Raw genomic sequence first — 25098 nt, 5'->3', positions numbered from 1 at the left:
AAGATGAAAATAAAAAAAAAAAACATTTGGGGATATTTACTCAAAGGCAAAAAACTATCAAAGGTGCCACAACCTTTAAATGTCGGTGTTGAGAAACTAATTTTTAATTCATAACTTACTGGGGTAAAACTATAAGGGGAAAGGATTTCATTTATTTTAGTTACTCTTCATAATGGGAAAGACAAGAAAACATGGCCATCATGCAAGTCTGAAACCAGCTATCAGAAAATAGTTATGTGCCTGAACTTGCTCAGATCTACAGTAAGATCAATGATTGAAACCGGAAATGTGACAAAACTGAGTAATCCACAGTGAAGACAAGGAGGGTAAGAGAACTAAAAAGATCAACTCACTAATGAACCAGGATCAAACTAAAAAAAAAACAAATAATGCAAGCACTGAAACAAGATGAGCACTTTCAATAAGCACCAATTAAAAACATGTAAGAAAAAGAGGAATTTATTGTATATTGTCTATATACACTTTTGAACTAAATCAGAAAAGATCAGCACAATATCATCACTGAAATTCGAAGTTTTACCTATAAACACGATGATCGAATACCGATGGCAACACACCAAACATGGACAGGAGTGTTTAGACAATTTTGGTTCGACTTGACATCATTCTCCCTCTTCTGCTCCAATCTCTCTTTTCCGCTACACTTCTACCCATGTTAAACAGTAGCAGCAACATTTCTGGGGTGCGCAGCCAATAACCCAAACACAGACAGAACTAAAACAAGAAAATCAACCTGTAGGAGCAGAGGGCCCAGTGTTTGAGATGGCATGCAAAACAGATATGAAACTTGACACATGGTTCGGGTGATGGCTTCGACAAACATTAACGCCCTTGTGAACATAACAGTGCAGAGCCCTGGGTGACAGATATCAGTGTAATACTTTCATAGTCTGGTCTGCAGAAGTAGAATGAAAACATGCAGTTTCACGCATCTGTCTTTGAAGGTTCTCCACTACGTTCCACATCTATCTGCATGTTCAACGTCTGTGATCGGTCAGCAGTGTGTCTGGATTCCTGGTAAAAGGGCCAGTGGCAGTATTAACAATTAACACAATGTTCTTATGTATTCCAGTGTCAAAATGAGCAGGAGATGGAGGTGTCAGTAGTACCACCAAACCGCCATGAGAGGAGCAAGTCGGGGGGTCCAGCATTTAACAATCTTTGTTAGCACAGTTAGAAACCATGCAAACAGGTTAAAACGAGAGATCTGTGAAAGTACCGTCCAATTAAAAGTCTTTATGTCACACTGGGGCTGTGGCAAATAAGAGAGAAGAAAAAAATGCATGTTTTATATACAAATAAATCACATGTACCCATAATCAGTAGTGTCTAATGTCAAAGTAAGAAAAAAAGCCATTATGACCTCTTTACAAAAATAACCCACAAATATATAACAATAAAAAAAGAAAAAAAGAACTTTTCATTGCCATTTCATACGCCCGTCACCGACTGGGTTAATGGCTACATTCATATTCAGACTGAGCATCAACCAAAATGAATGAAACAACCCATTAATCTTAACGTCTTTGTCTCTGGTTTGTCGTATCTCATCTCACAGTGTTCATCAAATTTATAAAGAAAAAAAAAAAACAAGCTATAAACAAATAAATAAAACGGTAAAACCATCCCAAACATAATACCTGCCACATTTCAAACTAAATCCAGGACTGGACCACATCCCATAAATGTGGTGCCTGCAGGCGCCGGGAAGCTACAGCGGAGTGCAACTAGTTTAAACTGGACGTTTACGTACACTGTAAGAAGACACATAACCTTTTATTTTACTGTTCTATGTCACTTAGTTTTACCTAAATTATTCCTGAATGCCAGAATAATGAATTTCTTGAACGTTCTTTAAATTCAGAAATCTGCCTACATTTCGTTAGTATTTGAGTAGTAAAGAAATATAACCTTAAACTGACCGACTTGGATCAAACATTTAGGGAATCTTTCCCCAAGCTTCTCAACATAGTTTGCCAGGATTTGGGCCCATTCCTCCTCACAGAACTGATGTAACTGGGTCAGGGTTTCTAGGCTGCAGCTCTGACCACCAATGTTCTACAGGACTGAGATCAGGGGTTTATGGTGGCTACTCCAAAACCTTCACTGTTGCTAATTTAGAGATGTGGTAGGGCCCATTGGAAGACTTCATTTGTGAAGTGCACCAGTCCCCCCTGCAGCAACCCCCTGAAGGAGGGACTTTGTACCTGAGTGCAAATACAAAGTGAAAGGTAGCTCATCCTGTTTATTTTTGAAACATGGCTTCTTCCTCTCAGAGTGGCCTTTCAGCCTGTGTGGGAAACTGACTCGTTTCCCAGTGGATATTGACACACACCAGATTCACAAGGTATTTTACTTTTGGCCTGAGGTTGACCAAACCGTAGTCATCTCAGACAACAGAACCAGCCTCCTTCCTGAATGGTACGGTAGCTGAACAGACCCATGGTGCTTACTTGCCTAAAATTGTTTGAACAGATGAACGTGGCGACCTTCAGACATCTGGAAATGGTACCCAAGCATGAACCAGACTCACAGAGGTCCACAATTCTCTCCCTGAGAGCTTTTGCTGATTTCGTTTTGATTTTTCCATGATGTCCCATCAGAAAGCAGTGTGTTAGTGGCGTGGTCAGGTGTACCAGGTCATCATCTGGGCTTTCTCACACTGTTTATAGGCATATTAATTGTGGTGTATGCAAACTTTTTAATTAAAAGCTTTTTTTAATTACCTCAATATTCTGGGATTTAGCACATAAAATACATTTAATGATCCAAACTAACCTAAAACAGGAAAAGTTTAGTCTGACTTATTGTTAGAAATAAAACAGTTATGTATTTTTCCACAGCGAACGCAAACGTGTTTTTTTTTTGTTTTTTTTTTACCTGTAATTTCTTTTTGCATCATATTCAAGTGGGTTAGATTAAAAAACAACCTGGATATTCATGCTTCATTTCAAATGACAGCTTTCTTTCACTCAATAAATTGTCTAATGATCCACGGCCTGTTTTAGAAGACACCATCTTAGAAACATGCTCGACGTCCAGCCACCTTTTACACCCGAACGCATAAATAGAAACAGTACTTCAGCCCCCGTCCTCTCCCTCACACACACACACACACACACACACACACACACACACGACGACGGAGAGATATTGCAAAACAACCGCAGTGTTATTTCTGAAATCCACAAAAAGGAAAACTTTTAGATCTGTCACTGAAGCAAACCGAGGTAAAAATAAAACAAAATTTAAAAAAAGTCACTGTACAGTAATTTCTGTCCTGGGAAATGAAAGGAGGTTGAGTGTATGCTATTAACAGTGGTAGTGTTGTAATGTGGCCTTGTGGATTAGTAGAGGCGGTGGATGGGAGCAGGTGAGAGACATGAGGAGCGGAGGGAGGCGAGTGGGTAGGAGAAAGGAGAGGGATGGGTGACTTTCAGTAGTTCTGGCTAAAAAGGTGAGGTAGGCCTTGTCACAACTTGGAGTGTGGCTTTAAACTGGCAGGGTTGTTGTCTTTTTTTGTTTTTCTCCATTTGCAGTCTGTTTTTAGTGTTTGTTTCCTATGGGAGTGTGGTCGGGTTATGCGTCTCTAGCGCGCCTCGTTTTCTGTCGCCTGGCCGGCGGCCGCTCACATCTTGACGTCCTCCTCCACGCTGAGCTGAGACAGAGTCTTCTTGATGCGCAGAGCCGTCAGTCGGGCCGCTCCGTTGGCGTACCAGCACTCTCGCATGATCTTCCCCATCACACGCAGCGACTGCATGGCAAAGGGCACACAGATCAGTTCATTTCTCATGCATCTTTAATCAGAGTATTCGTATCAAAATGTTCATTTTTTTAAATCCATTTTTGTCTACGTTGAACAGGTTCCTCAGTTTACACAAATAAAGTTACCTTTTGTGCTTAGAAAATCCATTAGAGTAGACTAAGTAAAAATCATTTTAAATATATTTTTTGGATATTAAAACATTTTAAAACTTTACCTGCTATAAGATGTTAAAAAAAAACAGACCTTTGGTTGAGCTTTATTGATTTGAACTTCATTAAAAACTTTATTTTGTCCTACAGTTTGATAAAGCAAAGCAGTCTGCAGTTACACTGCCTCGTACATCTCTTAATGCAACGTCAAACATAAATGTGTTTTATTACAAAGTGGAGGGAAAATCATTTCTAAATCTATTTTTAGAATAAAAGTCTAAGACGTTTGGCTGACATCTGTCTTTAGCCTCCCCAGAGGTAGGTCTGGACTTTGACTGGGCCACACCAACACATTAATAACCTTTGATCTAAACCAGTGATGTTCCAACGATTTATCACGCGTTCACCAAGTGAAAGCATTCGAGGGGCATAAAAATGTATTAAAAAATAAATAAAAAAGCTAAATTAATTTCTCGTGACATTTTCTACTTTTATGGATAATAAACTAAACATGCAAGATTTTATTGAAATGGTTGAATTTTTGTAGAAAAGGGATCTGTAAATAACTGTAGATCCAAAACATAAAGACGTTCAGACGTACAATTTCCTCATTTTTTGGGAGATTTAATCTGCATCAACTTGTAGGCCAGATCTCCTCCATTATGGAGTTATGGCTGGGGGAAGCACCCAATCATTTAGTGGGCCACAAACGGCCCCTGGGCCACACTTTTTGTGATCTCCAACAGGTTTCATTCCAGGGACATTCATCTTTCCACCAGCTACGACCAACTGCCCGGTCGCTGCTAAGGAGAAGCATTACCCAAGCACTGTTAGGATGAAGATGACTCAGTCAGGTTTATTTAAGTAATCATGTACAAGAGAGAGCAATCTGTTGCCCTCTCAGAGAGTTGCTCCAACCTACACAGTTTTTACATGTGTCTTATACACACACACACAACAGGAGGGGTGTGAAAAATATTTACAAACGAACTTTGAGAAATTTCCTCCGTGAGAACAGACTTGATCTTTATCCTCTATAAGTGACCTTGAGAGTCTCATAATCCAAATAAGATAAAGAAGTTAACAACAATAAGACTGCGGAAAGCAAAGTTCAAGGAGGAAAATAATTAGTTAAACCTTTTCGATTCTGGGTTACATCCTCAATAAAAGTAGACATTTTACTTCACCCAAAACACAGAGTTCGCTATAAACAAATACTGGTAGGGACAAGACATTTTGTTCTGGTCCGCCTGTTAAACCCAACTGTCTTCCTGTACCCTGCAACTATTTGTAGACAACCTTCAATGCAGCTGTCGATATGTAAAGAGAAATACCTCGTAGCTCTGCCACCAGTTGGGTACGTTGGGCCTCAGTTTCTGGTCACAAACCACCTTCCTCATCTCCTCTATGGAGGGGTCAGAGGGCACGAGGTCATAGTAGGGCAGCTGGTAGTCCTCGTGAATACCTGTAGAACAGAGTGAAGAGGTGCTTCAGTCTCTTATTTCATGTTCCGGCTCAGGCTCCGTTGAAGTCCAACATCAGCTGCTGGTCTTACCTCCTGTGTTGCAGCGGCGTGCGATCTCCCAGTACACCAGGCCCAACGCATAGATGTCTGCACACTTAAAGGAATCAAAATGTTTCATGTTGATGGTTTCGTCCAAGACTTCTGGAGCCATATACCTGGATGGTTTCAAAGAGAACAGAAAATTTTACATCAGAGAAAATTATTACATTTTTTTACTGTCGAAAAACCGAATCAGATTTCCAGAGTTCTCGATTTCTTTACAACTTCTTTTATATAAAGACAAACATTGGATGGGAGGTTGGCTGATTTTAATCAGTCTGATTTTTCTTAATGAAACAACTCAAACACCAATCAGAAATCAGCTAAAATCGCCAACATCATGTTGATCTCTGTGTTTGTATAAAGGATGTACCAAAGACTTGGGAAAGACCTGCAAGATCAACAACGAGCCGTTGAAATTGGAAACAGTTACCTCTTAGTGCCCACGCGCTGGTTCGGCGCTATATCGATTGTGTCTGTGATGGACTCGTGGCGGACTGCCAGCCCCAGGTCAGCCATGGCACATGTGCCGTTCTTCTTAACAAGGATATTTTTAGACTTGAGGTCCCGATGAGCAATGCCTGGCTTACCTGCAGGAGAAACATTATAACAACGAGCAAGTTCACGCCGTGTTGTTTGGAACAATAAGGTGAGCTGAAGAGGACCGTTAATCTCACCCTGAGTGCCGAGGATCTCCATGTGAAGGTGCGCCAGTCCACTGGCAGCTGAAAGTGCCAGCTTGATCATGCCCTCGATGGTGACCGAGTAGCGGTTCAAGTAGTCAAAGAGAGAGCCGTGCTCGTGATAGTCCGACACCAGCCACAGCTGTGTCCATGTGCCATTGTCTATAAAAAAACAAAACAGGACAGATTGGATTAATGGATCATTTTACTGAGCTGCGTAAAGCCAAATCTTCAACTTCTACCTTCTCTACGTTTGGTTGTATCAGGCCTTACTTAGAGTTGCAATACAGGTTAAAAGAAAGGTGAATATAACCACCTTTATTGTCTGCTGCAATGAATCCCAGGATGTTTTCGTGCCGAAGCATGATTGTCTGGTAGATTTCAGCCTCTCTGAACCAGGAGCGCTCCTCTCTGGATGAGAAGATCTTCACTGCAACATCTCCCCCTCTCCACTTCCCCCGCCATACCTCTCCGAAACGTCCCTTTCCTATTATCTCCTGCAGCACGATTGTCCTGGCCACGGTCCGCTGCACAAACAGGGGCAGCCCTACAGGGAGCAGCATGGACACACACCCTTGAGACACATGCTAAAAACTAAAAACGATACGCAGCATGTCCTGCGTGTACTGACCAGAACCTGATCCTGAGGTGGACATATCATAGATAAGATCTTGCAGGGTTTTGTCCTTGGCCAAGTACAGGTGGTCACAGGAGGGGTCCTCCACCTCCAGCCTCTGTCTGTGGCTGTAGGCTCTCTGATGATACTGGAAGAGGAACACGCCAACCATCAGCAGCACGCAGAGCAGGAACACGGGCCCTGCTATGACCGCAACCAGCTCCACTGGCCCCCAGGAGTTCCCCGAGGCCGACCAGTCCCCAGCCTTTGTTGTGGCTACAGTGAAAATAAAAAGAGCAAGGCAGGAAACAAGAACGCTAGAATTAAAATTCATCAACATGAGAGCTGTCAACAGAACAATGAAGGGTGCTTGATGATGGTGCCTCACCTGGGACTTTCAAGTCAATACTGTTGCAGTAATCTGCAAAGCAGCAGTGAACGTTTAGGAAGCCTTCGGCACTCTTACAGTAGATGGGGGGAGCCATCTTGTCATGGGTGATGCAGTGCCGCATGAGCACTTGCCTCTCCCCGACCTTGTATGATGAAACGATGCAGGCGCCATCTGTCTCGCACTCGTCCGTGTCCTCGCAGGTTGTGCAGTTACAGCGTAAAGCTGCGGGAAAAAGACAGGAACGTACATCACTTATTCAGATACTGACACAAGAAGCGCCACACAGCGCCTTGCAAGCATAGCCACACACCTTGGACTTCACCACATTCAGTCATGTTACAGCCACAAACCTCAACGCGTTTTCTTTTTAGGAGCGTTCGTGTGAAACGACAAAAGCAGCTTAAAAATTGTTAGATGGAAGGAACATGATTCATGGTTATCTAAACGTTTTGCAAGTAAAAAATCTGAAACCTGTAGAGTGCGCTTGTATTTAGCCCCTTCTGAATGGACACCATGTAGCTGCAGCTGTTTAGCTGCAGTTCGAGCTGCATGTCTTTGGGGAATGTCTCCGCCAGCTTTGCACTTCTAGAGAGGGATCTTTCTGCCTGATTAAAGGCCGGATTTAATGAGCTCAATAACTAACAGTTGTCCTGGCAACAGATTCTCCCACTTGAGCTGTGGATCTCTACAGCTCCTCTAGAGCTACAGTGAGCCTCTTGGTTGATTCTGGGATTAATGATCCACCTCACCAGCACTGTCAGCTAGGTCAGGGGTCTTCAACCTGTGGCCTCCCCCTACGATGGCTCTTTATAACTTTGAGCAGTAATTTTAAGGAACTGAGTCATGTTTTGATCAATAAAAGGAAATAAGGAAAACTTTTATGTACTTTTTGCAACAAAATGTCAACAAGAGCTTTAAATAGTGGCACAAGGAATAAGTCTTGTTTTTTGGGACCATTTGTTGTGTGTGAAAGCAATGTGCTTCTCTCATTATAAAAGGTTTAATGTTATAATTTGTTTTACAACCTAAAACATTACAAATGTAATTCAAGCTCTGAAATATTTAAAACTTCTAACTAAATATAAGATGATCTTTAAAACTCACTGTGCTATCTTTTGAATGGGTTGTGCAAGGTAATCGGTTGCAGAGAATTTTGTTTAGGAGTGTTCGAGTGAAGAGAAGGTGTCATTTTGGACATTTTTTTTTTAAAGAAGAAGAAAAAACCAAATGAAATCACTTCACAATTATCCACTACTGTCATAAAAAACTTAAAAAGAAACATAAAACCAAAAGACTGAAGTTTGGGGTCTAAATAGAAATTGTAAACAATACTTTTTCCAGTACGTGTATACATTTTACCCAGCAGGGGGCGAGCTTACCCCACAGTCTGAACACAAATTACTGAGTGGGCCCCCTTCAATTGTGGGCATTTTATGATGTGTAGATCATCATCAGCAGCAGCAGCCAGACGGCCCCGGCGGCCCTGAAATCAGATCTCTCACTGCAGATGAACCCAAACACGCAGAGTGGAGACGGACCTGCCCAGAGCGACACACAAAGCGAAACCCAACGAGGGGAGAGGGCCTGTGTCAAATCCCCAATGCAGCAGGTCTTTCCCGTCGTGACACGTAAAGCTGAATCCGTTCGAGCTAATAAGACAAAAGTTCTGTTGAATCCAACACACTCCTGCAGAGAGACCCATTAAGAGAGACACAATGAAACTAAGGTGGTCCACGTACACACCGTGAAAACGAGCTACATGCCAGACAGTCTGCAACGTCTAAAACAAAAACACAGCTTTCTGGGTTTCCAAACCAACTAACAGCCACGAAATGATTAGATTTGGAGTGAAATGTGATTTCGAGTCATGGCACACATGCTTCTCATTAAAAAGGTCAGCACAAGTGGCTTCCTCCATGTGATTCTGCTACATCAATGCACCAAATAACCTGCTTACAGGCAGGTTTGAGTAGCTTTTCCCTTTAACATGAAAAAACACAAAATGACAGGCCCAGAAAGATCCTTGGTAGAAATAAAGGCTTAGCCTAAATCACTGCAGACTAAAAACTATCCCAGAAACAACACAGGACAATCCACAAAGAGGGGAGGAATTTCAATCTTTTTTTCTCCAACAATAACAGGACTCAGTGTTGGCTGGATGGCTGACAATGTCTGGCCCAGGGGGAAAAGAGAGGGTTTAAGAGCGGCAAGACTCCACTAATCCTCTGTGTTTTATTCTAAGGGCTTCTTTGACTTGAAGAGCTCATTGAGGTTTCCTTTGAACCAACTCTAATGTCTGTACAAAAAGGTGTTGGTAGATTTCATCACCGTCTTCATCAAGCAGGCACGGGCAGGTTCCCGGTATCAAGGTATAGAACAGCTTTAAAAGGCTCCTGTTTGGAAAACGCTAAGATTTTAGGTCATGTCGTTTCTGCGCAGGGCCAGCAATCCCATTAATAGTTTTTGGGAATTTCTCCCGCAGCCTTAAATGGAAAGTTGAGCCCAGGAAATTGTTGCAAATGAGAAAGGTTTTTGGGGAATTATTTGAATTTACTGGATTATTAGGGGTAAACATGCTGCATTATTTGCAAAGATCTAAAATGTGGTTTCATTACAGGCAGACATATATCTGGTATTTGTAGGTAAAACATTAATAGCATCCTTTAATTATATTTACCTAATGATATAAATAAAATCTGCATCCCTCTAATGTGGCTCAACTTGCTGTGCATGTTGGAGGCGTGACTTCATCAACCCTGCAGTAAACAGAAACCTATGTGCATGTAAGGAGTAGCAAAGATATACTTAACAACACTTCAAGGTAAGATAAGGCTGAAATATATAATTCTCCTCAACCATACTTATAATCCCTGTTAAGGACCAACCTTCATATTTTAAACAAGTTTATTCCCATAAGTTCCCAGGGAATGTTTCCAGCTCTACAAATTCCAGGAATTTTACAACCCCTAATCCTATGGTTTAAACGTCTTTAAATGAGGCCCTAAAGAGCGCGCCGGAGGCCCCCCGAGTTCTCTCCTGCATGGACCATTGAGCAACGCAGCACTGGCCCTGCCCCACTTGTTGCTGCAAACACAGGTCAGTTGTTTGGAAATACTTTTATTCAGGCAGTGAAAAACAGTCACAGTGCAACCTTTCACTCTCACTGCATTTGGCAAACAATAAGTGTCCTATCTGTTAAGCAGCTGACTTCAGGCTCCACCCGAGGACACAGTCCAACCAATTAACCAGCTGATATCAGCCCACCGAACAGGCCTCGCTCTGCAAGGAGCAGAAAGACGAAAAGATATACATTTCCCCCAATAAGGCCTTAAAAATAACACTACATGTAATATCTAAGATGTTATACTAATTTTGCAGCAGGAACAATAATTGTTGCTTCATACAACTTTGTTTGAAAGTTTTGTGTAAATCTTATGATCCGATGAAGAGGTGGTGTTTTTTCTCAGGTTATCATACCGGCAAATATTGTCGAATTATATACTTTAGCTTGGACATTTGTCAGCTGTACTGTAAGCAACTAACCGGCAAAGGATGGCTCCCTCTACACTAACCTCCCGAAGGAGAATTTGTGAGTTGGATCTTTTTTGTTTTTTTGATGCAGTGTGCGTCTTTGCCGATGCGTCCATGCTTGTTCACTGATAGTGACTGGAAACGTAGAACGCTGGAGGAAGGTTTCCTAATATTTCTAATCTGCTAAGCATTGGGGTGTGTGCGTTTATGGGAATGAATCTTATTCAGGAGTTGAGTGGGAAGGATGCAGCAACTCCAGCCCCCAGATTCGGTGAAGTTTGCATGGAGATGGAATTTCCTGCAGATTTCGAAGGTGAAGCAGGCTGCAGCTGATAAAAGCTGAAAAACAAGTCAAGTCACTCTCATTTCCAGCAATAATGGAGCAAAACAGTTTGGCTAAATAAAACGTATGACAGCAGAATGAGCCGTGGGTTTATTACAGAAGACTTGGCAGTCTTCTTCCTCTATTGTTTACTGGTTTTCTGGGATGCATCAATTATTTACAACTGCATTCACACAAGATGCATTTGATCAATCAATCCCCCAGAGCAATATTTAAAGAAAAAATGAAAGTTGGCTTTATGAGTAAATGCTTCCCCACAAAAGGCTCATTAAAGCCAACAGCTGCCAGTTTCACTGTGAGGCAGCTCATCTGATACATATGGCACCCATGTACAGCCATAAATTATCCGCAGAGGAACGTCACGATCTAAACCCGATCAGCACGTTTATCATGGAGAGACACTGTGGCAAGATAGATTGTTCCCAGACGTTTAGACAGCAGCTCAAACAGAAAACCAAACATGGCTAAGACATTCATATTTACTTCCTGAACAGGCCATAGATGGTTTGCGGTCTACCAAGATTTTGGTTTGTGGAAAAACATTTTTTCTCTTCCCCTTTTCTCTCTCCCTACGAGACCTACTGTGTGATTACAACATGCATAGTCTGCTTCCAAACTGAAAAAACCAACACTTTGGTTTGCCTTTCTGGGAAAACCTGGCTGATATTGTTCAGTTTCTGACAAATGTAGTAAACGGACTAATTTAAAATTACAGATATGCAACAAGACAACACAAAACGTTTCACAATCAGAAAGCAAGATCTAATAAATGATCTCCAAGAGTAGAGCTGCGACGAGAAGCTTTTACTCCTGCCCCGATCAGTGATTGGCTAGTGGGGAAACTTAAAAATCTGATTCTGTTTCAGATCAGTGAACAGCCTCTCCTACGCACCTGGTTGACAACAACCTTCAGTGTAGAAACCGCTACTGCAGGAAGACGATTCATGGCTATGATCTGTATTGACGAGTTTTTACACAAATAAGAGCTAAAACGGTCTAAGAATAAGGCTGTCGCCATACAAATACAAGTTTCTATTTCACTGGTGTGGCCTGTCAACTTTGACGCCAGATGTAGTCTGGATTCAACAGTCAATTCCAACAACATATTGAGAAATCCTTCTTGAAGAGCAAAAACTGCCCTGGCACATGTTCTTCATATGATGTGCCTGAAATGCCGAGACAGGACACCTGAAAATAATTAGCAAATGAAGGCTGCTGCCATTCGCCGTCGTAGTCGATGAAGTCCAAACTGATATTTCAGTTTTTACTTTTTAAATTTTGTTTTTAACAAACATTACAACTGTTTTCCTACAAAATGTCTGTGTGCAGAAGCCTGTCTGCAGTCAACGTTAACGTGTGTGTGTGTGTGTTTGCGTGTCAGCCGAACCTCCATCAGCGCTACAGTTTAAAAACAAACACTGTGGATTGAGCGTCTGATTACAGCCAAATGAGACAACCTAAGTAGTAGCAATAAAAATACGGAAGTAGATCAAGTTGGGCAACAACAAACTGAGAGATGGACGCGCTGTAAGGTTTTGCTACAAACCGCGGCGGCACTAGTGCCACGCATGAGCAGCTAAATACAGACAGGCGCTGCTGAGGCAGAAACTCACCAAAAAATACAAACCTGCAGTAAAGTTGTTTTGTAGGTTTTTTTTTTTTTTAAAGCTCCTGAACGTCGGCTGATGCTGGTTCCTTTCTGCTACCTTTTGTCCTGAAATATAAATTAGATGGACGTTTAACCGCTTAGCTCTGTGACCGTGTGTGATAATGTGCAAAGCGTGAAGAAGCCCTCATCAGTTTAACGCCTTCCCCTTGATAATCACATTTAATTGCCTTGGATAATGTTGACATATTAAATAGTCCGATTTAACAATCAGACAATCTCATTCCCTTCACTTAATAAACATTTTATTTTTTATGTTAAAGATCCCTCATTGTAATTAAGGTGAAGGTTTAGGGAAAAGAAACATTCTTGTTGCACTCATGAATGAAAAGAGGCCTTTTTTGTTTCCTTCCAGTTCAATCTCATCACTTTTGAAATTCTGAATTATCAGGAATTTTTATTTGCAAATGCATAAATAAGGGCAGGAGGTGGGCACTCGGCAAGCATAATATAGATTTATTTTTATAGTGTGCCAAAATAAAAAAAGTTTTTTTTAATATTTCTTGCAGAACAGAAAAATGATTTTTCCATTAGATTAAACATACAATTGGTTGATAGATTCTAAAGAAAAAAAAATAAACATGTCAGTGGAAGCCATGTGCAAGAAGCTCCTAGAAGAGATAGTATTTATTTAGATTGCCACAAAAGGAAGACATCAGCTGAAAACAGGAAGGATGAACATTTTTATACCAAAGTTGCTTCGTTTTAGTCCAATTCTGTTCCTCATTGGACGTGCTGGATTTAGAAATCTTGGTTAAAACGAGGGTCTGGCTCTACACGTATTTTGCACAGACTAATGTTTACAGTTAATATTAACCTCATAAAGTGTATTAAGCATGCTAATCACTAATATAAGAAGTCAAAGAAGGTTTAACCATATAAAAGACGTTTTATCTGTTTGGAAACAATGCAGAAATCATGTTTAACTGCAGAGCTGTGCAACACAGACTGCTCACTCATGGTGCCACTGCTTCATGTCTTAAGACAAATGATTCATGATAGATCACAGAAAAGTTCGAAAAAGGTCCTGCATCTAGCCACAATAAATATATCTTTAACAGTTTGAGATATAGCAAATTAGTAAATAGTAAATTTGAGCTTTTCTTCTCCAATATTATGTTAGAAACCTGATTTTTTTAATTGTGTAGAAAAAAAAAATTATATATATATATACACACATCTTGGGATATACTGTACTTTAACAATTTAGAATGAGTGAGTGAATTTAAATTGCTGTACCTGTTTCTACATGGGGTGGGTTTATTTGTAAACAAATGTGTGCAATAACCTGGAAGACTTTTACAATTTTCGTAGATTTTCAGTAATAAAAATACAGCTTATAACTTTGGGATGTTCTGCATAAAAACCTAATATTTTAATATGAACATTTCATTGACAGGATTTCCAACTTAAACAGAAAGTAGAAGAACAAAGTATTTCGCCATTTTGTATAACCCTTAAACAGAAATCACAACCAGGAAGAAAGAGCTTTGCGATCCTGGTGATCAGAACATCTCTGCTCAGAGCATTTCCATCCAAATGTTAAGACTGTGGATCATAACCGAATCAAACAAGAATCTCTGGACCACAAGCTTCCATCGCTGTGCCACACTGCACAGAGTTCTGCATATCTCACTGAACTGTGAGCAGAAGTGTTACAAAGCTGCTGTTGAAAGCCTCGTTTTAGGACTCATACGCACAGATCTGAGCCGACGTCGGGTATGTGTGGTTTCAGTCAACCCTGCTCCCATGTCCACATAACTGGTGGTCTTTTACACTGGTCCTTTGTGTGGAGATTAAGGCGACATGAGGAGGGATTGGACTGGCCCTACAGGAACAAAGCCCCTAGTGGGGGTGGTGGAGCGCAGGGGACAGACTCGGGTTACCAGCAACAAACCCTAATGTTTGGGGGCCACTCTGAGCCAGACAGGATGGGGGCTGGTGCCCATTTGGGCAGGATAATACAGAATAGGAGGGAGAAAGGGGGGAGCAGTTTGGAGGACTCACAGCCCCCCCAGCTGCTATTGAGGTCTGCCCAAGTGACCAGCTGCGACTGTCATTAAAACCCAGTCTAGACTTTGACTTACGGGAGGGAGCAGGAAAAGGGAACCAAAACAAGGAGATCGGAGCACAACACCCATTCCTTTGAGCTGCTAGTGTGTGGAGTTCCTATCATTCCGTTCGTGTTGAGGCAGGAAATGGCAAACATGACGAGGAAGGGATTAATAAAACATTACCGACATAAACATCATTCTTGGTCCCGACAAAAAAAACCACAACAGAGTCCCACTCCGAGCAGTTTCACCCATTAACCTCGGTGACAGATTTCCTCTGCTGCCCGGAGTTACGCATGCGGAACAATCCTGACAAAACAGATAAAGTTTTAGTGGAAGGGAACATCAGAGAGTCTGGTCAGGATGCGCGGAACTTCCCTGGGCGACTGGCAGCAGGTTACACACATGCAGTGTGTTTTCTGGGGGCCGAGCCTGAGACAGAAAGCATGTGCTTGTATACAGGGAGGAGAGCACCATTACCAAAATGCACTGGCTGAAATTAGATCCATACAGATACCAGACTGAGAGCTGATCAAGACATGCAGACGCCACCAGACAGTGTGAGTGCAACATACACACACACAGGAAAACACACAGGCACGCACACACACCGCAACTGTGCCCTAATCAATGCTAGGGGAAGGAGGAAAGTCATTACCTTTGTCTGCATCTCAGGGTCAGATTACCGATCTGATTCTAAAGTGAAGTCTCTGGGGCCGAAGCTGCTTCTACCATCCCTACCAACCCACACCCCGCAGGCTACGTCCCATCCTGTCTGTCTGTCCTCCTGGATGGGATCAAAGACTCATTCTGGGCTGTCTGCAGGCACTAAACATTGATCAAAGTTGCATCCATAAGGCCCAAGCATATTGAATCAATGCATCTGCCATAAAACTGAAACAGAAATGTCCATCAAACCTCAGCGCCGCTCTGTCACATCCACCTAAAATTAAGTAGCGTTTAAAAAATAACCTGTTTATACCAGCTACAGATGCTGTATGCAAATTTGTCTCAACTGTAACTAATACAACAACCTGAAATGCACCGATACCGACTTACGGTTTTCTTTGAGAATCAATTACCATTTTTTTCTTAAGACTACGATACATAAGTGAAGGCATGTGCTACAGATTCCTTAACAGTGGCAGTAGGAGCTTTGAATCAAAACAAAATAATTAAAGGATTATCCCCATTTATGAATGAAAGCATGTGTTACTCACCATTCATGTCCCTTAACCCATACCTGATTTTTTTAATTAAACGCACAGCAAAGTGAATCTGTTGGTGTACGCTGTGGTTAAACATGTTTAAAGACCAAGAAAAATAAAGTCTAAGATTTTATGTATTTAATAACATTTTTAAAAATAAAAATTCACATCCAGAATTTGACCCACAAATCAGGAACCACGGCGATTAATGAAAAATCGGTCGATTCCAATCTTTGGTCGGTTGATCGGTTCATTTCTTCTTTTTTTTTTTTTCGGCACTAGAGGCCTTTATTTTTCATTTTTTGATAGTAGGTAGACAGGAAAGAGGGGCAAAGAGAGGGAGAGACATTCGGCAAAGGTGCCCGGGTCTGGGAACTTTTCTGCCAATCCTGAATTCTTTTTCCTAACGAGAATAAAAAACATGGGTGCGGGTTTTTTGTTAGATGTTGTGGTTCTGAACCAAAAAAATTTATAAAAAGCAATGCATATTATTAGATTATCTCTGCTTCCAAAGGCTGCAGCCTTCATCTCATTTAGATTAAACTCAAAAAGTGCAACAAAGCACATCTTCGAGGTTAATGTGTCTATTAACCAAAAATGTTATATTTGTTAGTTTTGTTGCATTTAATGAATTTATAATTATACATACTCCTGCTATCCAAGCAATGAATAGAAAAAAAACAGCTCAAACTCATTCGGTTTTTTAAAAGCGCTTCTAAACAAAATTCTTTTTACAAATTGCACGAGTGTTAGACGACATTCAGCAATAAAATATGACTCAAATAAATTCTGCATTAGGACAGAAAAACCTTTTCAATTCTGCATTTAAGCTACTTTCTTCACTCCAGACTGAAAACATTTTCTTTAAGCTAATGTTACCAAGGGGCAAGTTGTTGGGGGTATAAACTCGGTAAAAAAATTGCTAAATCAACTTTATCAAGAGCTCCGGCCTGAGGTACACCAATCAGAGCAAGTCTTTCACAGGGAAGTGTTGAGAACAGACTTGAAGAGCAGACTGCACACATTCCAAGAGGAAATTACACAGCAAAGGCACCTCTAATCTTTATGCCAACAGCAGCTAGGAAAAACAAACAACAAAAAAAATGAAACGCCTCAACAAGAAGACATGATACAGACAATAGCAACAGGACACGGACACATACAGCCACCAAACCCAGCAACACATTACGTATGTGGATATCTGTTTAATAACGTTCTTTTTACAGTCTTTGTGTGTAACCCTTAAAAACAAAGTATAAGGCACAGAAGTGGGCGTGCTCAGACTTGGTAGTAAATCCCTTGTGGTCGAACATCAATAATGGCAGAGCTGGGTCAGAAAGAGGCTACGCTGTCTGCTTTAGCAATTAGGGCTCTATGTCTCCGGGCCAATGGAGGTCATCAACAATACTGGTGACTATCGAGTAAAAAAACTAGACCCCCCCCCCCCCCCCCCCCCAGGACCCCAAATGGCTCTGAGCCACATTATAGAAAACTGTTGGTAAAACAAACATCACCAAAGAGAAGGTGTTTGAGCCAATAAAAAGAATAATTAACAGAACTTTATTCAGGAAGTACGCTGCAAAATCCATTTGATTTAAAGTTGGTTACAGGTCTACAGATCTTTGAGAGAAGAAGAAAAAAAAAAAAAAAAGCAAACAGCTTTTTTATCTAAAGCCTGGAGGCGATATAAGTTTCCCCCATCCTTTCCCGTCTGAAGTTTCTTCTCTTTACAGATGCACACCTTTGAAACCAACATGTCTCGCTTTTTCTCTGCGCTCTGACCTCATGGGCAAGTGTGCACATGCTCTGCTCTATTCGACTATGATTCCACCACATGAACTCCTGCATATTCAGCAATGAATAGCACCTGTTTGCAAGCGAACCTCTTCCCAGTACGATTTACACAGAAACACACTAACCCACGACAAGACTCAGGCACAGTAGGGCTAAGCGTGAGTGCAAAGTTCAAGAGAAAGAAAAACACGCCCTTCTACAAGCGCTTCATAAAAAGCAACCCCGCCATTCTGTTGTTGTTCAGCACATTGGAGGGAGCACAGAGATGAAAACAGAAGTGGGGCCACAGTAGAAATACAGATTAAACCCCGACAAAACATATATATATACATATATACATATATATATATACATATATATATATATATATATATATATATATATATATATATATATATATATATATATATATATATATACATACATATATATATATATATATATAAAAAGGAGACAAAAAACATTGAGAAAAGGTGGGGCGCACCCTGCCTCCCAGCAGCACAGCGGAGAGCAAATATCACATAGCTACTGTGTTCGGTTCACACAGACCGACTGTGTAATGGCCATGACACCAGTAATCCGTATGAAGTCGACAACACATGACAAATCTACTAAACCTGTGTGAGAAAGTGGGCTCGCTAGAGCCACTTTCGTGGGTCTGAAATGTGTGCTCTTACTGCAACAACTTTCAGGTTGGGCTGGTTTTGGGCCTGTGCAGGAAACGATCCATTACAAGGTGTGAAACTACACTTGGCAGGTCCATCAAAAGAAGAACGTTACCATCATCGCCCTGCCTGATTTTTCATCCTAAACCTACCCCACACCATTACCCTCACCCAGCAGTGTGAAAGAAGGGAGCAGGCGAGGCAAACAGGCCATGTAGGTGTGATCATTTCCTTCAAGTCAAACCTTGCTCTGCTGCGCCCTCATCTATCTGAGTGGGGGAGGAATAGTTTCATGATTCTTGCAAGGATGACTCAACTGACATATCCTTTGAAAGATGACAACATAGCGCGACTATTCTGGATGGTTACCTTTTTTTTCTTCATTTGTGTTGCCAAATCAATCTGTACGGCGGCAAGTTGCAACTAAGCAAGTGCCAGTCACCGGTATCAAGGCATGCCACAGTGAGATGGTTGGTTTCAACACTGCTAAAACGTTCCTGTCACAGCAACCCTACAGGTCGGCGTGACCACAGCTTTCTTCAGCTGTACGGACAATCGAGTTTAGCGACCCCCCTTCCCCACCTGTCACGACTCACTAGCTGAAAAAAAAAAAAAAAGTCTACATTTTTCCAGTGCTTACAAGAAAGACTGGCAATCCCACTACAGGCTGGCTACTCGAGCAGAGAGGCCGACTGATTAACCAGCTAATATCAACATGCTGGTAGGCACGCAGTCATTCTGGGGCTTTTGAATTAATTTGTGCTGCAATTGCTTGATTGGTGATTACACTATTATGTGCACCATCTCGTGGAAAAAAAAGAAACAAAGCTTCTTATTTGCTATTGCAAAAAGCAGCTTTGAGAATTTCTAGCGAACAAACATACCTTGAATTGCATTATTGTTAGTTTTATGGTGGAACAAAGCAGTATTTCATTTACATGAAGATCATCAGATATTTTATAAATCGAACAAATAAGTCTTGTAGTAAATGTTTTTAAGTATCTACATCCCAAAAATCAACAGATTTGGTCTGTGACCAGATGCTGAAGTAGCCCACACGGGTACCGGTTTCCATACAGAAAACAAAAATTGGGTAATATTTTTGATCTCACTTTTAAAATTTAACAACTTGTGCCTCGAAAAAGAATTCAAGCTGAACATATGTTTTGTTTCTACACAAAATGTGATGGGATGGTGTTTATAAAATGTGAAATCATCACTTCTGAGTAACAAATGTGACCTTTTGGCTGAATAAAACGCCTATTACAAGAAAAATAACTGATTTGTATTACAACCACTAAAAAAGGCAGAAAATTTACCAAAGACCTTTTTTTCCACAGGTTTTGTAGAAAAATCAGTTTAGAAAAAAAATGTTGATTTCGGGTCCCATTTTTGTTTTACAGATTGCTGTGCAAGGTGAGGAGCATAAATTAACTCAAGATTTCATGTGTTTTTTAAATGTTGTGGCTGCTCTGCTTACTTATATGTGATATTGGCATTATTAATGCTTGGCATTGCCAATAAACATGTTGATTTTGAAGCCAATGCTACATCTCGTCTGTTTATTTGAAACCTTTGATGAAGTAGGTATTAAAATCCAGATAAATAAATGTTTTCAGTTGCGTTACTAATAAAAGTCAACATATCATTTTCTTTCCGCAGCATTAGATCATGTTACAATGTTTTGCTTTGCTTTTTGTGTGTGCATATCCTGTTTAATTCATAGTTATCACACCAGCTCATGCCTATTTTCAACACGGAGCATGAAATGTGTTTAAGCTAAATTGCAATAACGCACATTTAACCAATTCTGCAGATGTGATCCGGAGGGGGAGGCATTCAGCTGCTGCAGCATATGCTGGGGGGATGCAGACTCAACCAGACTGGCGCCTGAAAAGACCCCCAACTGCACATTTCCATCACAATGAACCCTACTTCAACCCTGACTTCTGTCTGAGCCTTTTCAACCTCAAAAACCACACATTTAAAGCATAAAATATCCCTCAGAAGGTCTTCTGTGCGAGTAAACCAGCAGTACTGTAGCAGTACTTGACCGTATCGTGTATATTTAACCAACAAGCTATCATTTTATCGGTGTACCGACCAACACACTGATAAGCTGATATAAAAGGCCACCAACAAGAAGGTGTTTAGAAAATAACTTCTTCGTATCCGACCAGCAGAGATTAACTCCCGACTTTTAACACAAACTATAGTCAGTTTATCTCCATTAACGCTTTAAACGCTGGTACTATAAGATAAATCAGTGTATTAGTGCTGCATCTGTCCAGAGGAGCGTTATTATTAACAATACTCAACTTCAGACAGAGGGCTAGCGAATGTTAGCTGGCGCGTCGACGCACACACACAGCTCCATGATGTTGTTGTGGTTTATCCAAGCCGCCGTGTGTTCATTACCGACTAATTTCATTTCATCCGTCGCTATAAATCACAACAAACAACTAACAAAACAGCGTGGCTTTCGGTCAAGGCAGCGACCGTTGATTTAGAGGTCGGCGCTAGCCAGACACGGCTACCGAGCTAGCTAAATCCCCGATACACTGAGCGCCATGACGATCATCAGCGACAACAGGCAGTGCCCAGTCCAAGAAAAAAAAAACAAAAAAAAAAAAAAAAAAACCGAACCGAGACAAAAGCCGGAGAGGTGCTTCTCGGATCCCACTTACCGTCACTGACGGCCGCTAGCCCGAGCAGGGCCAGCAGCGTTAGGGCCGTTTGTCTCAGAGCCATGTCTTCTGAATTCCCATGTCTACGCGAGGAAATGCGCCCGAAGTGTGTCGTTATCAACACGGTCAGAGCTGAAACACAACCACAGTGCGACCGCACACACCACACCGCCAGATAGCAGCCAGCCAGCCCGCCAGTGACGTGTTTAAAGGGGGAGGGCAGCTCGCTGCATGTCGCCCCCACCTCCCCCTACTCTGCCTCCGAGGTCACGGCTGCGTGCGTGTGTCGGTCCGGGGAGGTAAATACAACGACGGCTGGACTGCAGACCTCCAGTCTCACATTATCAAACGACAGTGAGATCTTCACTATAAATAAATACACGTTTCTTATAAATAAATACACAAAGTGAAACATCTGGGAGTGTTTAGTTATCCTGTCTGGGGAATGATTCAGCCGCAGACAGATGTCAGAGGAAACATCTTCCTTCTGAGAGCTGACTGAGATGTGATCTTATTTTTACATGGCATATTTTTACTTGCATTATTATTATTACTCAACATTAACTTGTATTGTTTTAGTATTTGTTAAATGGCCAATGTCTAAATCCATAGACCTTTTGTCACAAATATGAAAAATCTTTTTTATGTCAATTAATTTGTACTCCCATTTTTGATATTTCAGGACAGGTTTGAGTGCTATATTAGTTCAGTTCAGTTTATTTACAGCAAATGATTATTTATTATGTTTTGTATTGCGTTTTTAATGAATTTACATTATTCTGTGTTTAGCTTTGTTATTTCATTTCATGTTTTTTTTTTCTATTCTATGTATCCCTTGTGTTCAGCACTTTGTTTCAGCAGTGGCTGGTATTAAAGCGCATTATAATTAAAGTTGATGATGATTATCTCAATGCATTTTACTAGGCAAACAGCAGTTCCTTATTCTGAGCACTTATTGGGCGACAGTGGAAAGAACCAACTTCCTGGAAGAGCAAAACCAGGTTCAGTCTGAGTGGCCATCTACTACAACCCACTGGGGTTTGAGAGGACAAGTCCACAGTTCTCTTCCTGACATGCTGGTTTTGTTGTCTTCTACCAAGATTATAGGTGACCCTCATCCGCCCACCTCCTCATTCAGTCATCCGTGGCTGTCTGGAAAATGATTCAGTCAGAGACTGAATCATTTTCCTCTAAAGTACTTTCCACAGAAAACAGTACTTATGTAGATGTTATTTTAGAGATGTGATAATTTCAGGAATGAATTACATATAGAGATTAAGATCGAATTTACGTTTGTTTCTATGGTGCGTTCACACCGAACCCGGATTCTGTTGCTCGCTTCACATTCCGCGTGAACTCCGCGTTGCCAAATGGCAACAAGCGGCAACGATTTGCCGCGTAATCAAGTAGGAGGAGCTTCTATCTCCTGCTTGCTGGTTTCAACTGAACATGGCGGACATGGATTTCACGGATAATTCACACCGCGTCCTTCGTCTCCTTCGCACCGCATCGCGCCGCTCCGCTCCTAATCGCGCCTCTACATAGGGATAACATGTAAATCGGCCGCTCCTATCGCAGAATCCGCGTTCGGTGTGAACGCGCAGTGGATCTCTTGTGACTGCTATGGAAAATAGCTTTCATCATTAAATTCTCATCTGTTTTTTATTGAACCTTCAGTCACATTTAGTTTTACTCTTTTTCTTTCTTTTTTTTTTACGTTGACGTCATTTTGTGGGTTTCAGGGATTTTTCATCATGTTGTATCAGTGTCATGCCTGCATTGTTTTATTCTTCTGGCTGTATCTATTTTATTTTGAATTTCTTGTGTCACTTTAAGGACATTTTGTTCCCTCTTCTGGGATATGGCTTTTTTATTTCAAACACAAAAAACATTCCATCTGTCCTCGGATGTATTGGCCTATTAAATAAAATGTCCGTTTGTGTGATAGAAAAACCAGAAAATGAAAGAGGCTGAAAAATACATGGAATACAAAACAGTAAAATAGTATTTTTTTATTGTTTAAGCAAAATTCGGTGCTTACATTTGATTACTTTCCATTGTTAAGGCTGCATCTTTTTAAACTGTGCCCATTTTGTCTGTGCAAATTCTAGTCAAACCTTTTTCTGAGAAAATTCATTGATTAAAAATGAAACAGTGAATCTAACTAAATAAATAACTAACTAAATAAACATGTTAAAAGCAAAATGAAATTCAAGAGTTCGTTAACTATCTGTGCAGTAGCTGTTTTATTTGGATGCAAACTTATTAATCCTGCCATCACATTATACCATTAGGTCAAACAGATTGAGACTGTACATTTTAAGAGCATCATTAGCAAACGAGGGCAAACATTGTAAGGAGGAGAGCATGCTTTCTAAAGATTTAAAGCCACTGTTGTTGTGAACAAGTGAGATATGATATAGTCGTCTAATGCAAATGGAAGAGGTGAGAGTGAGAGCAGACCTGAGAGTAAAGCATTTCTCCTGTGTGGGAGGAAGTTTAAAGGGCAGAGGAGGAAGAACTGAAACTGCCGCTTTTAATATGATTTACTGTGTTGACAAACAGCTGTTATACTAGATGCACAACATGGTGCACAGCTATCTTTTCATATTTGGTTTAAATATGAAAAGAAAGAGGACTCTGTTTCTTCTTTTCAAGCTAATCTCAAATCACAAGCCATAGTCTGATTTTTTTGCCTGTTTCATTCAGATTTTTTCTCTCTACACCACAGATTTATTTATCTGCCCCGATCTGTGAATGCATCACATTGACAAGATGTTAGTCAGGCTGTGACCAGGTGCTTTAAAGATATTATTTGTCTCTTTCATCACCTGTTCTCTTGCTGCCAGGTTAGCCGTTCTACAGTGCCTGACAAAAGTTTTCATAGGCCTGAAACATTTCCATATTTCGTCACGTTACAGCCATAAACATCAAATATTATTTCTGGGGATTCAATGGGAAAGAACATCACAAAAAACACATAAATATTAAATGAAAGAAAATTATACATGGTTTCTAAAATTGTTCTACAAAGAAAGACAGAAAAAGTGTGGCGTGCACTTGTATTCAGCCCCTTTTCTCTGATGATCTTAAATAATATTCATTGCAACCGTCTGCCTTCAGAGTTCATTTAATTATAAGAGTAATCATATGACTTCTGAGAGGACAAGACCCCTTGGTTGGACTGATATGACCAGGTGCTCTGGTCAGATGAGTCCACCAGAGTGTAATTTAAACCCAGAAGAAATCCAGCTGGTCTGTGAAGCCCTCAGAGATTTGGTAGAGAACATTACTGAACAAACAGCATCATGAAGACCAAGTGACAAAGCAGACAGTTTAGGAATAAAGTTGTGGAGAAGTTTAAATTGCACAAATGAAAAACCTACCAATACATGGATATCCACCTAAACAGAGAAAAGCAACTGAGGTACCCATGGTAACTCTGGAGGAGCTACAAAGTTCCACAGCACGGTTGAGTCTTTCAATATGAAAACCCCTAGTTGTGTATTCCACAAATCTGGTGTTTGTGGAAGAGTTAGAAGGGAAAAACGGCCATTGTTTAAAGTAATCCATGCGACATACCTTTGGCAGTTTTCGACAAGTCGTGGGAGAAGTCTTACTCTCTTTAAATGAGTCCAGTGAGACCAACTTTAAAGCCTTTGTGTGGTGGAAAGCTGCAGATCACCTCAAACACATTGTCACAATGATCCAACATGATTGTGGCAGCATCATGCTGTGGATATCAGTAGAAATAGGGAAACTGGTGAGAGTTGTTGGGAAAATAAATCTTGGGCTGTTCACCTTCCAACAGGACAATGACAGCTAGAGTTACAGTGAAATGGTTAAGGGTAAAGCATATCCAAGTGGCCAATTTAAAGTCCAGCTAAGGGCAAAATATTCAGACCAAAGTCAATAGAGACATTCCCCACTTGACTCTGGCAGACTCAACTTTTTACTAAT

General features: G+C 40.9%; 1 protein-coding gene across 1 annotated transcript; it reads right to left on the bottom strand.

Moving 5' to 3' along the window:
* Positions 1 to 443: 443 nt before the first annotated feature.
* Positions 444 to 21421, bottom strand: acvr1ba (activin A receptor type 1Ba). Its single transcript, XM_047380133.1, has 9 exons — positions 21139 to 21421; positions 7188 to 7412; positions 6815 to 7075; positions 6500 to 6730; positions 6178 to 6345; positions 5934 to 6090; positions 5492 to 5616; positions 5271 to 5401; positions 444 to 3775 (listed from the first exon to the last, which is right to left on the bottom strand). The coding sequence occupies exons 1-9, from the start codon at positions 21200 to 21202 to the stop codon at positions 3650 to 3652; spliced, it is 1488 nt and encodes a 495-aa protein (XP_047236089.1). The 5' UTR covers positions 21203 to 21421; the 3' UTR covers positions 444 to 3649.
* Between the last annotated feature and the right edge of the window lie 3677 nt (positions 21422 to 25098).

This window comes from Girardinichthys multiradiatus, chromosome 1 (genome assembly GCF_021462225.1).
Source record: "Girardinichthys multiradiatus isolate DD_20200921_A chromosome 1, DD_fGirMul_XY1, whole genome shotgun sequence".
Classification (NCBI taxonomy): domain Eukaryota; kingdom Metazoa; phylum Chordata; class Actinopteri; order Cyprinodontiformes; family Goodeidae; genus Girardinichthys; species Girardinichthys multiradiatus.
The sequence above is the reverse complement of the archived record's forward strand: the minus strand, read 5'-3'. Positions and strand labels throughout refer to the sequence as shown.

Excerpts from the sequence above, each read along its gene's own strand:
- acvr1ba (XM_047380133.1), bottom strand. The coding sequence starts at position 21,202 with ATGGCTCTGAGACAAACGGCCCTAACGCTGCTGGCCCTGCTCGGGCTA. Across the intron at positions 6,091-6,177 it reads GGAGATCCTCGGCACTCAGG|GTAAGCCAGGCATTGCTCAT; the intron begins GTGAGATTAACG and ends TTTCTCCTGCAG. Across the intron at positions 5,617-5,933 it reads CAGCGCGTGGGCACTAAGAG|GTATATGGCTCCAGAAGTCT; the intron begins GTAACTGTTTCC and ends GAAACCATCCAG.